This window comes from Embiotoca jacksoni, unplaced genomic scaffold, assembly GCF_022577435.1.
Source record: "Embiotoca jacksoni isolate LCO1_2020_lvr unplaced genomic scaffold, fEmbJac1.0.p SCAF_2, whole genome shotgun sequence".
NCBI classification, from domain to species: Eukaryota; Metazoa; Chordata; class Actinopteri; family Embiotocidae; genus Embiotoca; species Embiotoca jacksoni.
This window is the reverse complement of record NW_027185340.1, coordinates 15999731-16012163: the sequence shown is the minus strand read 5'-3', so window position 1 is coordinate 16012163 and position 12433 is coordinate 15999731. Positions and strand designations below refer to the sequence as shown.

At 41.0% G+C, this 12433-nt stretch overlaps 2 protein-coding genes across 2 annotated transcripts in view; both read left to right on the top strand.

Moving 5' to 3' along the window:
- The first annotated feature begins 2850 nt into the window (after positions 1-2850).
- Positions 2851-5858, top strand: tmem177 (transmembrane protein 177). The gene is made up of 3 exons (XM_069154765.1): positions 2851-2919; positions 4186-4451; positions 4845-5858. The coding sequence occupies exons 2-3, from the start codon at positions 4251-4253 to the stop codon at positions 5571-5573; spliced, it is 930 nt and encodes a 309-aa protein (XP_069010866.1). The 5' UTR covers positions 2851-2919; positions 4186-4250; the 3' UTR covers positions 5574-5858.
- A 4045-nt stretch (positions 5859-9903) lies between these two features.
- The window catches only part of ptpn4a (protein tyrosine phosphatase non-receptor type 4a), a 69960-nt gene continuing 67430 nt past the window's right edge, over positions 9904-12433 (top strand). The window contains exon 1 of the mRNA XM_069154764.1: positions 9904-10227. The gene's annotated coding sequence lies outside the window, so the exon portion shown is untranslated. The remainder of the gene's footprint in view (positions 10228-12433) is intronic.

Sequence of the window (12433 nt, the reverse complement as noted above, 5' to 3'; positions counted from 1 at the left end):
TGACATTTATCATGAACGTAATGTTAATCATAATTCTTATTAAAACTTTATTTGTACGGCACCTTTCATACAAGAAATGCAGCTTAAAGTGTTGCAGTGCTTCACATAAGAAAACAGATATATAAAAAAAAAAACATAAAAGCGTGTTACAATGTTATGAAAAATAAGAACAAGAAACAAAATGCAATGCAATAGATCAAATTACACACACAATAATAATATCAAAATCAAGTTAAGATATAGATTAAAAATGAATACATATTATAATAATGGCACAACAACACTCCTTCACTGTTGTGCTTTATACGCTTCTTATTTAGAGTTTGACAGAACAGAAGAGGATAAAAAGGGATTCTCTGTCTCTTTCTCTTCAAACACACACATGTATAACACACACATAAAGGCTCATACATCCATAGCCCCTTGCCTGTTTCCATGGAGACAGTAGTGGGCTAGTTCTTTACGAGGAACAGACCATCTGACTTCATCACACACACACACACACACACACACACACACACACACACACACACACACACACTGTAATGTGATTCAGTTTTACCATTATAGTGGCATTGTGATACTTTCTATTGAGTCTTTATGTACAGGCTTATTTTAACATTGCAGCTGTTGAGGTGTTGAGAAAACGCAATATTCTCTTCCTCTCTGTGACAGTGTCTAACTTTCAGATCTCGCCAATAGTTTCTCTTTTCCAGAACCTGGAAATCCCTGCAGACAATATTCTTAACAGTGCATGTTGAACGAGGTTCATCAGTTTTCATGTTTGTGTTTTAAAGACGAGATCAGGTAAATCACTGCGTGTCGCTTTCTTTCCAAATGAATAACATAAACAGTGGCTCTTGTTACTTTGTTTGGCTTTAAATGTTCAAAAAAAAATGGCCAATTCCAATGGAGAAGTGCTATTCAACAACAGTGATTGTCAAATGAAACTGTGAAGATCAATCTTCTGAGTGAATTGAAACAAAGCGTGTGCTGGTGGGCTGAAGTCTTTAAAAGCGTGTTAGGCTGCCCCACCTCAACACCAGCAGCAAGCACATTTTCCACCCAAATGCCAAAGTTCATCCAGGATTATCATGCAGATTAAAAACCCTCTGAATGCGAGATGTTTTTACTGCTCCGGCAGGTGCACTTTGTGATTGGAATTATTTGTCATTAGAGGTCATCACGTTGTATCATCGTAATGATATGGGCAGTTTTCTTACTCTAATTCGTGTCCAACTTTCACTTCCTCCCCTTCGTGACACTCCTTTTGTGCACTTGTGTGCAGCCAGTAATTTGTTATGATTCAGAGCAGTTTCTTTATTGATGTCCTTTACAATTACTGTTCTGCTTTATCCGTTTCTCCTACCCACACAGTCACGCATCATTTACATACAAGTACAAACAATACACCGAAATTGGCCTTTCGTGACCCCTTTTATTCAAAAGTCACTCCAATAATCTTAATGTTTTTTTTATTTATTTTTTTATTAAAGTCTATTCTTTGTATTTTGCTTTATATTCACAAAAAGTGACAGATTGTGGTTTTGTTTAACTTTTTAATGGTGGCAGATATGAATCTAAACTTTCAACGTAGTTACAGTCCGGTTTCTACTCTGTAAAATACAATAAAGGTAAATAGACAGTGATATATGAATTGTTTATCATCCTGGTAAGGCTACACCCCCCTTGCTTAACAACTACAACTGATAATAGTACTCTGATTGTATTTTCTTTAGTATTTTAAAATGTACATAAACATAACACATACAACTACAGTGAAGCATTGTAAAGTTTTACACTTTTCTACTCTCATGTCTCCAAGAGCCACAAGAGAGGGAGGAAGAATCGTCGCGTTACATTTATGTTTATATCTGCATATAATCACGTCATCCCATTTCATTTTTGGCAGAGCAAAACTCAATTGAGCCTCATGCCGTCACCCCGTTTTGTACAGTATCTTAACAGCAGATTTGCAGTGTAAGATTGCTGTGCTAAATATTTCACATTTCACAATCATTTCATCAGATAGAGGGAAATGAAGCTGCTTTTAGGCCGATCACAAATTCACACACCGCATATGCAAAGCGTCAGCGGCACGGGTGTAGACGCATGACTGAGCAAAGATATGAATAGTCGCAGCGAGATCTTCTTCCTGTCCTGCTTTAAATGAAAGAGGTGAATTATTTAAACTGGTTTCGCTGGATAGGGTTCGGGCCAAATAAACACTGTTATAGAACCAGTCTTTCGGGGCCAACAACTACATGTTTTACTTTATTTACATCTTCCAGTTAACAGAAGCTGCAGGTCTTTGGGACTGTGGGGAACAACAGACAGTGTACTGTAGTGATTGTAAAAGGAAAGAGTGGAAGCAGCCATCACATGTAAGAATCACAGAAACAAACAACATAAAAAAAAATAGGATAATAAAAAAAACAACAACATAAAAACACCGTAGTCTATTATAGAAGGAAGAAGGATCACAGTCTATCTACAATATGTAACAGTACGCCATGTTGAGATTTCTGAGGTGCATAATTGGAATTTTATAGATGAAACTATTACACACGTATTTATAGATATTTAATACAAAGAAGAAACTCCCACTTCTTCTTCCTCTCTCTTTTAATAGCAGATTAAACTTTCGTCTTGTTTGATATTTGTGTTTATTTGGCTCGTGCGGAAAGAGTTTTAAACCCCCCTGTCTTGTTTTCTTACTACGCAACAACCAATCACAGAAGAGCGTCCCCGCGGCGGATCCAATCCGGCGCCCGCCGTATTTTAACACCATTACCGCCGTAAAACTGTCGTGAAACGCCGTGACGCTCCTGCCAAATGGCTTTACGGACATGTTCATCCGTCGTCATGTAACCGTGTGGCGTACCTTGCGGCTGTCCTTGTAAAAGATGTGCAGAACACGTGAGTGTCTACCGCTTTGTTGGATGGAAAAAAAACCACCAAAAACAAACAACCACTTGTTTAAGCCGCGCTGTGTTTGCATTTAGTGACGTAAAGCGGTGTGATTGACGGATGTTTTCGTCATTGGTTCAGGCAGTTAAGGTGACTGTTCAATAAAGCCCGTGGGGGGGGGGGAATGTGTGCATGTGTCAAAGTCGCAGAGACAAGTGCGACTCGTGTCGTTTGTAGTTTTAGTAATAGAGACGGTGGTTGGCAAGTGCTCCAGCGTGCAGCCTTCGTTGCATTAGCATGGCTGTTTCCTCCTGAACTTGCAAGCTTTTTTATTTTTTTTTTATTTGTAAACATTTAATAGCTACACGTGTAATTCAGTATTTCTGTTATCCACCGTGTAATTCTTCCCAGGACAGAGGACCCCACTTTCCCCCATTCATGCGTGTGGCGGTTTCTTATTACAGATACCTGCAAGGTCATTTCGCCTTGTCAAAACTCTTAATTGAAGATACCTGAAGAAGTGTGATGGATGTGATTTCTGATAGTTGAAATGATATATATAGATATAGATATCTATATCTATATATATATATATATATATAGATATATATATATAAAGTGGTTGAAAAATAAGAATTCAAGGTTCAAGAGGTTTATCTCTATTTCCACAGGTACATTGGTTTCTTGTCTCTTACAGGATTATTTCAAATCAAATAATTAGTCATTTCCTCTTTCCTGTAACTTTTACACTTTTTTTTTTTATTATTATTATTTTATTTTTAATTCTTTTTAAATTCTATCTGTCGCTTTTAAATTTTGTTCGGATGCCTTTTATGTTTTATGTGAAGCGCTTTCAGTCGCCTCGCTGTTGGAATGAGCCTTTTAATCATTTCTACCCCCCTAAATCAAAAAGCGAGAGAATCCATAATGTCAGATAAGAAGAAGAAGAAGTTGTTGAGAGCTGTTTCTTGCTGGAGCAGGAAAGACAAATCTGAAGACTTACCTGTGTTGTTGCCGTGAGGTCGTGTTCAGTTATTGTGATGTTCTGTATTTCCCAGCGCCACCTGAACTACAACCCTCGGTTGTAGTTCACTGGCATGGCGTCTTCTTCTTCTGTATGTTAGCGAGTGGTATATTTGGTCATGAACGGGGTGTAGCGGGGACAACAGAGGTTCAATACCTGGAAAAAAAACAAACAAACAAGAAACTGGTAAATGATAAAGAGATTGAATTTTCCAGCATGACTCAACAAAGCGTCGTCCGTCTCCTCCGCAGACGTCCCCTGCTGAGGCTCGTTGCATCCAGCGGACACGCAGTCGGTCAAGAAGGAAAACCGCAGCATGGCGTCTCGGTTCCTCAAGTACTCCGTGCTTCTTCAGAAGTACCGGACTCCGCTGCTCGTTGTGAGCTGCGGTGGAGTATTTGCAGTCAACATGTTCTACCATGTTTGTCCCGACATGTCGTACCGTCAGCTCTACCAGGCCTGGCACAAAGGACAGCCGGTCACGCTGTCCGACGGGCTGGGGGATCTTTTTCAGCAGGTAGTTTGTGTGAACTAAGTATTTTTTTAAATTTTATTTATTTATTTATTTTTTTCACTACCCACACATTTAATAGCATAACCTACCTCGATCTGTTTAACTCTATGCAGGTGTGATAAAAAAAAACCCAATATTAACACCTCATTTTACCGGTAGCAACTCAACTATTTAAAAATAACTCTATTTAAGCGATCAAATCCATGTCGGTGTTATTGCTGCCAGAATGAAAACACGTGCAGCATGTTTACAATAGGTTTTAGAAGAATATTCCAGAAAATGATCCAGATCGTTTCATTTCATAAATTGCAGCACATACTCCATCCACAAAACATACAACTTGTACTCCCGTTCGGAAAAGTGACATTTAAATCTGCAGCGTTTTGTCATTTGCAGGTGTTGAAGGACTACGGCATCAGCTCGACCAAGAACTTCTCTGCCTTCGCCTCCTTCGGGTTCCATCCGGTTGGTACCGGTGTCCCGTGGCTCCCCGCAGGGTCCCACATCGGCATCCCGGCTAACTTCAACAGCACCGCCGACGACCCGAGCGGAATTACCAACCGCATGATTTTCATTAACGGCAAAACGGTGGACTGGAGCAGCGAAGTCGGCTCCGCCCTGAAGGAGGCTCTGGTGTTTTCCCTCGAGGCGCAGAAGTTTGCCATCGCTCGAGAGGTGGCCCGTTTGCAATCCGGAGGACCCGTTCTGAGTGCCGCCGTCGCCCCGTTCTGCCTGAGTGGGGTCTGGGTGTACAGCGTGGTGCTGAAGCAGGTGTTCGGGCTCCACGGCGGGCCGGCGCTGCTCCGGGGGGCCGCGAACGCTCTGGCGCTGGGCATCGGCGCCATTTCCTACTTTCTCACCTCGGATGCCGTCAGCCAGTGGATTGACAACAGCTCAGACCGCCGCGCCGCCGGCGTGTCCCGCGACTACGCCAAAGGAGGGGTCGAGTTTTACGATAAAATTCTGTCCAGAAACAAGACGCTGCGCTCCCTGATGGGGCAGAAGGGAGAGGAGATGTACGCTCCCAGCGGGAACCTGTTCCCTGCTCACATCCTTCAGCTGAAGCACATGCCGTACACGTCGAGGAGGGACGGCATCGTCGCTCTGCTGAAGGACAAAGTCTGAAAACGAAGGTCGTGTTCAGAGTTGAAATAGATGTTACCAGGCCTAAGTTGTGCTTATTTCTGAATAGACTGCAGACTGTCTCCGAGTTGTTTTTTTTTTATTTGCATAGAAATTTTTCACGTTATTTTTACGAATCCCAAAGTGAACAGTTCAAATTAGAACACAGTCCTGTAAAATCATGTCGGATATTTACTGGCCAGTGTGACACTGATGACTTTATCCAACAAAGACAAGATGTAGGTTGTTAATTCTGGACCCGGTCTTCAAATAAACTATTCTGATGTCCGTTCGTGTGAAATGTGAAATGCTGTTGAATAGACATGGGTGATGATCAAACATTAGGAATATTAATATTAATGAATCCTATTAATTACAACCTGTAAAGGGCAATGCCTGTTCTGCTACTCAGAATACAGAAAACAAAAACATATGTACATTTATTGGTATATAGCCAGAAATGTTTATTTTTGTCATACTTCCACGTGTGAGATTTGTGCCGCCTCTCTCTGGGACGCTGGCCGATACCATCTCGATGGACGGGGACGCCGATCAAAGTGTGGGACATTTTAGTGTGTATACATTTTGTGTGTGTGTGTGAGTCTTAAAAGCCAAAGATAAAATATATAAGCAATCACTGGTTAGGCACAACAAACATCGCACCGTAATACCTGAAAATAAAAACTGGGAATTACTCAGAAATGGGTGTTAATATCTGTGTAAAAATCACTGAAAACGTAAAGCAAGAGACCACCATCACAACAGTGCAGGTCTGTGGTCAAAGGTGCCCTCCGATGGCCAAGTAGTGTAAACAAAGGAAAATGACTTGTGTATGAATATATATATGAATTGGATCTAATGACAGAACGGGTTCATCGGAAACACAAATTAAGAGTGGAAATTGTTAATTAACCTGAATTATAATCAGAGGTGACCGACCGCTTTAAGGCTCAGAATTATATAATATTGGATGATTTCTGCCAATAAATACACAAAATAAACAACTTCTGGTGCTACTAATAAAAGGGGACCTGCAGAGTGGCAGTCGGGCTCACGCTGTCAAGTCAACTGAAAACCGACAACAGAAAAGCTCATCAGCACCAGCAAACAGAAGAGAGTAGACGTTTCTACATATTCCATCATAATGGAGGCAAAACAGATGAAGAGCAACATTTCAGAAAAAAAAATGTGGTGGTCTGGAACAGAAATCACTCTAACTAATTTGTACAAAACAATAGAAAAATGTCAGCAGCATGTTTTAATGATTATCTTCAGGAATGGCTGTATTGTTTTTATTTAAAAAAGAAAAAAAAGACACATACCGCAGCATATTTCAAGTTGAAAACCTATTATTTCTTAGCTTACCAGAATTATTAAATCATTTCTCCATGATGGAAATAGAAGCCCTTTAATACAGGATCATCAAACTCTGAGTTATGACCTTCATTTTTTTTAAGTGTTCACACGCTCAACTTCTCTGTAACCGCCTGCAGAAAAATGATAACTTAATGTTTGTCAGCTCCGTCAGAGAACCTGAAACATCCTCATTTACAGTTCTTTCATCTGTATTACGCAATGAAAGGCGGGAAAAACAAACATGGTTGGATTGTTACGGAATAACACCGAAGATCATCATTTGCACGACCCTCTCTTAATTATTCCGACATGCAGAACTCATCATGTGGCACCACCATTCCCTCATCTGTCTGCATATCAACGAGGTTCAGATATGCTGTTTTAATGACACGTACAGTCATGTACCCCGCGGACCGAACTAAATATAGAAACATGTAATTGATAAGTGTTGCACGTGCAGTAGTCATACACGGACACTTTGTTACGTCACCGTCCTTTGGTAGACTGAACCATGAAAGTAGCCGTGAAGTGGACGTTAAGTCGTGTTTCACTGTTGGGTGGATGAGATCAAAACTAGAGGGAAGATGTTCTGATTAAATCCAGACATCAAAAATAATGGCAGTAGAAGTATTTAAAACCTTTACTGGAGTAAAAGAAAATAACACTAATAACACATGTTGAACATACTCCAGTAAAAGTCCTGCATTTTAACATTTACTAAAAGAATGAAAGTATTACCAGCAAAGTTTACTCAAAGTATCAAAAAAGTTCACGATGGTTCCCATGTCATTTGTTTTGCCATTATAGATAATGTTTTGGATTAATATTACTGCTGCATTAACGCATTCTATAAGATCACGATGTGTTTGTTGTGTAGCTGATCCAGGAAGAACCACGGTTCTTTGTTTCGCTTTATCCCGCTGCATTTCCCAGCTAATCCAAGTGGGTTTTTAAAATAATGTATTTAACTTAAGAAAGTGAACGAAATTTCTGGACCAACAAAGAAAAAAAATGTAATTACAATCACCAGATGTGAGGATACATGGTTTTCACTGGACAGGAAAGGCATTAGACGCTTTATTAGCTGTCAGACAAAATGTAGAGGAGTAAAAAGTACAATACAGTATTTGCCTCTGAAATGTTGTGGAGTGCTTATAAAGCGACACATGAAGGAAATGCTCAAGTAAAGAAGGACCTCAGATCCGTTGCTTAAGTACAGAACTTGTGTAAAAGTACTGCATTACATTCTGAATAAGACAGATTGTTCTCTAACAGCAAGCGTCCTCTCTGCATTAGTGCCCTTGAGCAAGATGCTGCATTTGTTCCAGCTCCGTGGTTATGCAGCAGATTGCGGGCTTTCACATGCTATGCTTTTCATCAGAAAATGGTTCCTTAACATGAATTAAATATATTTTGGTTGGTCCCCTAAAAGAAAAAAAAAAACTGTGAAAAGTAAAAAAAAAAAAAAAAAAAAAAAAAAAAAAAAAAAAAAAAAAATCAGTGTTCCTTTCAAAAGGAAAAAAAAAAATAAAGCTTAGCATTTTTGGTCCACTCCATTATTCCCCCCCTCCCCCCGACTACAAAGTGCCTTTTAGAGTATGCACAACATCAACACTGGGCTTATTGTCTCGTTCTCCCCACTCGGCTTCATCAGCTTACCTCATTGTAAGCCCCACAGAATTATCTGTACAATGGCCCATTGTTTGTTTGCGTTGTAGCATGTTTCCTCGTGAGCCACTTGAGGTCAGTGCAGCCCACATTAAGCTCTCTCACAGTTTGGGACTATCTCTCTTTTACAGTATTCATGAATGACGGGCCGAAAGATCCGTTCGGTCTGAATGGGCAGACTTGGACTTGAAATGAAAGAGATTAGTTTAAAAAAAAAAAAAAATAAAATAAAATAAAATAAAAAAAGCATTATCATAATTACATGCATTTTGAAAGTCGCACCATGATTTCATTCTAAAATTCTTACCCTCGTTGGAGGAGACCTCTTTCATTTTTAGAAAAAGTCCAAATTATTATGGATATATAATTGTTTTACTTAAAAAGTTAAATATAGGGAAGTTTCATTAGTCAAACATTTACCATATTCACCTGTAGTAGAGTATTGCCAATCATTTCTTTTATGAGTGTATTGCATCATTATGTAATGCATTTGGACCATCACAATACAATAGAGGAGTCAATTACATTTAAGGTATGCAGAAAGAATCATATTGTCCATACAGCTCCTAATTTTCTAACAAACACATTATTGTGTTATACAGACTAGAGCATTGTGTTTCGTATAAAACTATATAATATAATTTAAACCTATGACATCGTTTTTTTTTTTTTTTTTTTTTTTTTTTAACAGATTAGGAAAAAAAAAAAGTGTTAACTTCTGAAATAGATTAGATCTATTCATATCCTGCACGGCGTCATATTATTATTCAGTGCAGTCACGTGCGTGTTTCAGTATCTATTAAGATCACTGTAAACTGTTGATACTTGTTTGAAAACTTTGGCCGACTTTTAAAATCTGCCAACGCAAACTGAGCGTGCAAAATGTTCTGCGGCAGTTCTCCCCGGGTGCGCTCAAAAACAAACAGCGCGCCTCCCGCTCCGTGGCCCCGCCCCTGCGCGCTTCGCGTTTGCGCCATTACGTCGGCTCGCTTGCTGTGCCGCAAGGCAGGCTTGAGCAGAGCGGAGCGGAGCAGCTGCAGAGAGAGCAGGGTACGCTGACAACAACGGACAGGCTTCGCGTTGGGAAAGTCAGAAACGACACATTTGCCCCGTTTTTTTTTTTAACGATTTGACGTCCAACGTATTTTTTTTTTTTTTTTTTTCACGCCTTCACCTCTTCCCCGCCGTTCACGCTTTCTTCATTTTTTTTTTTTGGTGTTTTTTTTTGTACGCATGCGTGGGATTTTTTTTTTTTAATATATTTCTCATTCTGTCGATTTTTTTTTTTTTTTTTTTTTTTTTTTTTTTTGAAATGACTGCCCGTCGCCGTGTCTAGCCAATGGTTACTGCGGGGGCTCCCGTCTTGTGGATTATCCGTCGTCGCCGAGCCAGTCGCATGGTCGAGCCCGGAGGAGGCCCCGCTCTCTGCTGGATGGATGTGCGTGAAGCAGCGCCGGACTCCGAGTACTGATGAAGACGGTGATAGAGATGATGCTCGGGTTTCATCGGCAGCGGGTGAACTGATCTTTGGATGTTTCGGGCTGTGTATCGCCCCGCGCACAAACCCATTTCCTTCACACGGCGACGATTATATTCCTTAAAAAACTGGACGCCCCTGGAGCAGTTTATGACGGTAAGAAAGACACTCATTCACAGGCCACCAGCTTTTTTTTTTTTTTTTTTTTTTTTTTTTTTTTTTTTTACAGCCAGCTGACGTTAGCGAGCTAGTTAGCTTAGCGCTGTCACTTTTTTTTTTTTTTTTTTTTTTTTTTTTTTTTTTATCCAAGTTGCTCCTCGCGCCCCTTAAATCGGTTGATTTAGCGAAATGACGCTGTTCCGTCGGACTTTGTTTTTATAATGACCTCCCGGCCTCTCTCTCTCTCTCTGTGGGCTCCCGACCAACACCACACATATCTCACTCCTCAACCTTTGATACCCAGCGGTAGTGTAGCCTGCTAGCCGTCCCTTAGCCCATTCAATATCTCGCAGCTTACTTTACGCAGCCGCGGAACAGCTTTACGTGCGCAGCGTTGGTGTTGTTGTTGGTCATTTAAAGGTTTAATGAATCAATACAACTTTGATCACACTCCATCAATTCGATTTCTTTTTTTTTTTTTTTCTTCTTCTTATTTTTTTTTTTTTTCCTAGTAGTTAAATAGGTCATTGATTGCCCATTCATCGGACACTCTCCGATCAGCCCTTTAATGACGGAGTCCGGTCGGTGCCTTTTAAATGTGGACCAGCCCGATTCATTACTGGTTATTGTGTGATTTTTTTTTTTAATTTTTTTTTAATTTTTTGCGCCGCCGCGTCGTTTTGACTGAACCTGTCGTTCATCTGAAGCGGCGGAGGTGGAGTTGGAGGTGGAGGTGGAGGGGTTTGTCAGTCATTGAATAATTGGTGAAGCCCCCGCTTGTTTCAGCTGCTCTCCTGTCCATGTCACATTGTGGAAATGTCACACGGGAGGGCCTGCGTGGATAAGCTGCTTATTGAGACCCTGCTTTTAGTTGCATTCATCATCGTTTTTCTTTTTCTTTTCTTTTTCTTTCGCTAAGCAAACGATTAGAAACCGTCTGAAAAAAGAAAAGAAAAGAAAAAAAGAAGAAGAAGCTGTTCATTATGTGGTGTTAAGTAATGGAGGTGTGTGGGGGGGTTTGCTGTGATGAGGCGTCCTCCTTTTTTTTTTTTTTTTTTCTTTCGATGACGTAATCCTCCACCATCCGTGCCACATCTTTGGGTCGCAGTCGGTTCCTCTGCTGCCTGCTGCTCACCAGTCTGCTGCCGCTGCTCGGATCATATGGACCCTGCTCTGTCCTGTTTGTCTGGCCTCCCTCCCCTGCGCTCTGCTCTTTCTGCTCCTTTTTCGCCCTCTAAACAGCAAAAATAATGACTTTTTGGTGGGATCTCGGTCCGGATGTCCTCCAAAACAAAGTAGCCGTGAGAAGTGTGGCCTCCTAAAGGGGGGGGACATCAGAAGACCCCGCCCCTCCCCGGCCCCCCCAAAACCCCACGACCACATCACAAACTGCGTTTTATTTCCTTTCTGGACTCGCTGGACTCGCTGGACACCTGGAATTGTTTCGACGGCATCTTTTCTGCAACATTAATTTGTCCATACTCCTATAAATAAAACACCTAACAGATGGGGGGGAGGGGAGGGGGTCCAGAAATGTGTTTTGCCTTGGCGTTAGTGGTTGGTTTTGACCCGAATGCATGTGGGATTCCCTGTCAGCTGATGGTTGCTGGAGCTGAACTACTTATGTTGGGAATTAGGCCTGTCATGCTGCACATTTTTATATTTGGGACTCCATTCCAGGCTGTTGATTGCCACCGTGTCATATGATAAGCTGAGTGCAGTGAGGATTATTTTGCATTAGACGAGTCTGGAAAGTCCTCGTCACGGCCTTGTTAGCTTCAACAGTTCATGGTGTTGTAAATGACATGGATCCTTCCTCGCAGCTCGCCGACGCCAGTTTTGTTCTCAAATGCAGGCGGCAAGATGTCACATTTACAGCGTAATGTTATCTACACATGTATGTGAATGTTAATGTTGTTGAAACCGACAAATCGTCTCTGAAAGACCCAGATAAAACTCTGCAGTACGGGTTTTGCGCTCCGGAGTAAAGGTTGGCGTCCGGGTGTCTTTTTTTTTTTTATGCCCGATCATTAATCACGTAAATCTCCGATTGATGAAACACGCGGTGGACGTGGAGGCTGCACCGTCGGCGCCTAAATGAGGCCGAGCAAAGTTTGCCCTCATGAAACCTGATTGCACTCTTGACCGGTTTTTTTTTTTTTTTTTTTAATTTTCATGCACATTATGAATTTTTAAATGGAGT

Excerpts from the sequence above, each read along its gene's own strand:
- tmem177 (XM_069154765.1), top strand. The coding sequence starts at position 4,251 with ATGGCGTCTCGGTTCCTCAAGTACTCCGTGCTTCTTCAGAAGTACCGG. Across the intron at positions 4,452-4,844 it reads TGGGGGATCTTTTTCAGCAG|GTGTTGAAGGACTACGGCAT; the intron begins GTAGTTTGTGTG and ends TGTCATTTGCAG.